Source organism: Octopus bimaculoides, chromosome 1 (assembly GCF_001194135.2).
Source record: "Octopus bimaculoides isolate UCB-OBI-ISO-001 chromosome 1, ASM119413v2, whole genome shotgun sequence".
NCBI lineage: Eukaryota > Metazoa > Mollusca > Cephalopoda > Octopoda > Octopodidae > Octopus > Octopus bimaculoides.
The window spans coordinates 152,674,516-152,677,771 of record NC_068981.1 but is presented as its reverse complement, the minus strand read 5'-3'; the positions used below and the strand labels follow the sequence as shown (position 1 = coordinate 152,677,771).

The 3,256-nt window shown below is 35.3% G+C and overlaps 2 protein-coding genes across 2 annotated transcripts; both read right to left on the bottom strand.

Annotated features, from left to right (window-relative positions):
• Positions 1-1,818: 1,818 nt before the first annotated feature.
• Positions 1,819-2,124, bottom strand: LOC106882378 (uncharacterized). The gene has a single exon (XM_014933037.1). It carries the CDS (start codon positions 2,122-2,124, stop codon positions 1,819-1,821), a length of 306 nt encoding a protein of 101 aa, XP_014788523.1.
• A 486-nt stretch (positions 2,125-2,610) lies between these two features.
• Positions 2,611-2,913, bottom strand: LOC106882379 (uncharacterized). Its single transcript, XM_014933038.1, has one exon. It carries the CDS (start codon positions 2,911-2,913, stop codon positions 2,611-2,613), a length of 303 nt encoding a protein of 100 aa, XP_014788524.1.
• Positions 2,914-3,256: the final 343 nt, after the last annotated feature.

Genomic DNA, 3,256 nt, shown 5'->3' with positions numbered 1-3,256 from the left:
TTAAGACTCAATGGTATGGGTACTGCTCACTGGCACAACACAACATACCGAAATACCCGTGTTCAAGAAATGTCTTGCACCAATGAGCCCTGTGTGTTATGAACACACTGCCGTTGTAAGAAGGAGTTGTGTACATCACAGACGTACACAACAGCGACTAACATATTTTCATTCAAATCTGCCAAAACGTATAAAGAATAGATATACAAATATTCAGATCTCGCTGTTCACAATCGAAATAAGGAATTTTTTATATAATCTTTATCATATTAGATATGCATAACCACCAAAGTGAAACTTGCTTTTCCATATTTTGAAATTACTATATAAGCTACATTTGTTGATCCACATTGGCCAACATTACATCTTATTTAGCTTTGGTCTATTAATAACACAGTTTTATGTGCAACAATTTAATCTATACCAAAACGATAACCAAAAATTCTCAAATACCTTCTTAGGGAAGTTTCCTTAGTGCCAATCCCTGAAATATACACCGAATTTATCCCTTAGTTTTTTATTATATATACCACAGTGAGAAAAGTGGTTTTCCCAAACTTCATAACTACTGATCAGATATGTTATTATTAGTCCGAATGTGCTTGATGCACGTTCAAACTGGGGGAACAAGCTACTCACTGCGTTTTGTCACGGAGAATATATCTCGCTTGTTAACAAATGGTGTATATACACCCAGATCAGCAATTCTTCAGTATCATGTTATTCCACTATTGCTCTTACTTCCTATCATTTACTATTATTTCTGTTCCTTCTCTTACAATCAAAACTAAGCTTCAACTATTTGTCGCATTTTTGAACGGCGCTAACATTGTGGTATTTTAGTCAAGAAAATTCATTTATAAAGACGTGTTTATATCTTTCAGGTGACAGCAAATAATCTAAAAAATGTAAATGCCAGAATGTATGTCCTCTATTTCTAAACTGAAAAGAGTTTAAACTGAAGTTAAACCATCAGTTTAATTTAACTCTGTTTCTTATCGTTGTGCACTGAATAGAGAACAATTTGTTGACCGCATCTTTGTCCTTACTTATCGTGAATGTGGAGAATTGCCGAAGTTTTTGAATTAGTATAATTCTAAGAAGCTTATGAAAATATTCAGCATTACATTGATCAATTGCATATTACGAAAAATAAAAAATTATAAAATACGGTATAAGGCATCTTTCGTTGCGACGATTTTTTATTGATATAAATTTAAATGAATCCAAATGCTGAGGACATTAAAGAAAATTTGTAATAAATTTCAAGTTAACATTAGCCAATAAGATTTCCGAAAAGTTTTGGTGTTTTTGTGATTACAAATATATTCATGTTCATCCAGCGTCCGTTGAAAGCCACCTGGTAATGAAACATATCAAAGAGTCTTACTGGGTAGACGTAGAACCTATGTCTCCAGCTGTAGTTATAGTAGGGATAATAGTTGTAGTAGTGGCTCCCCCTGTGGTAATGGTTATAACCAAATAAATTATGGGAATAATGATTATACATGTCTATTCAGTTACCATAAAAACCCATTTGTTAATAGGACATATTCATCCAATAACCATCAAAATTCATCCAATAGTTGGACATGTTCATGAATCTCTCAGAATTGTTTTTAAAGTATTAATTCCGAAATGGACAGTTTCTATTACGCCTCTTACTGTTGTAATATGGATTACAGCGACATTCATTTCCGTCCATGTATTGGCCATTCATGTCCATCTCGTGCTTAAAGAAGTCCGAAATGCACAGTTTTTATAGCGCCCGTAGCAGAAGGAATATGGCTTGCAGTGACGACTATTTCTGTCCATGTATCAGCCATTCATGTCCATCTGATAATTGGACCGGTCAAATAATGCTTCGGGATAGTGCTTGAAGAAGTAAGTCCAAAACGGACATTTTTTATAACGCCCGTAGTAGTTGTAATATGGTTTGTAGTCACGACCATTTCTGTTCATGTATTGGCCATTCATGTCCATTTCGTTGTTGGACATGTCCGTAAATGTCCCAGAATTGTTCTTAAAGTAGTAATTCTGAAATGGACAGTACCTAGTACGCCTGTCATTGTTGTAATATGAGTTACAGTGACAACCATCTGTGTCCATGTATTGATCATTCATGTCCACCTGGCAGTTAGACAGGCTAAATAATGCCTCGGGATACTGCTTAAAGAAGTAATCCTAAAACGGACAGTTTATGTAACGCTTGTAAAAGTTGTAATATGCATTGCAGAGGGGACCATTTCTGTCCATGTATCGGATATTCATGTCTATCACGTTGTTGGACATGTCCGTAAATGTCCCAGAATTGTTCTTAAGACAGCAATTCTGAAATGGACAGTATCTAGTACGCCTGTTACTGCTGTAGTATAGGTTACAGTGACACCCATCTCTGCCCATGTACTGGTCATTCATGTCCATCTGGTAGCTGGACAGGTCAAATAATGTCTCAAGGTACTGCTTAAAGAAGTAATTCCAAAATAGAGAGTTTATATAACGCTTGTAAAAGTTGTAATGTGGGTTGTAGAGGCGACTATTTCTGTTCATGTATCAGCCATACATGTCCATTTGATAGTGAGACATGTCCATGAATTTTTCAGAATAGAACTAATTACGACCATAGCGGTAGCCAGGGTAGTAGCCATGTCTTGAAGTGTTGAACATATAACAGTAGGGGTTGGAGTTGTACCCTTGCATGTTCATCAACTTTCCATTCTTATCCATCTGATATCTGGACATATCCAGAAACCTCTCTGGGAAGTCCATGAAAAAACCGTGTCTATGGAACCTATCGTTATCATAGAAACCGTAATAGTTGTACATAGATCTACTGTAATATCTCTCATTGTCAGAATATCTGCCATAGAAACCATAGCACTTGGGATCTACCATTCTTCCATAAGAATCCATGTATCTGCCTTGGAAGTCCATAGACATATATATATGTGCGTGTATCTATGTTTGAAGACAGAGAAAGCAACATAAATGTATATGTCTATATATGTGTATGTATGTGTGCGTATAAATTTTGATTTATCAAAGCTACCATATTTAGTGGTTATCAATAGCTATAAGCTATAATCTATCCGTAGTAAGAAGAGACAAGTACGGAATAACTAACGAGAACTCAATAAATTCTGAAACTAAGTAAAGTCAATGACATTTTTCAGTCATTGAGAGATCAATAACAGCATGCATTTGCTTATTTTTGTCCAACGTTGCATGATGTCTGCAAAAAAAAAAAAAAAAAAAA

Excerpts from the sequence above, each read along its gene's own strand:
- LOC106882378 (XM_014933037.1), bottom strand. The coding sequence starts at position 2,124 with ATGAATGATCAATACATGGACACAGATGGTTGTCACTGTAACTCATAT.
- LOC106882379 (XM_014933038.1), bottom strand. The coding sequence starts at position 2,913 with ATGGATTCTTATGGAAGAATGGTAGATCCCAAGTGCTATGGTTTCTAT.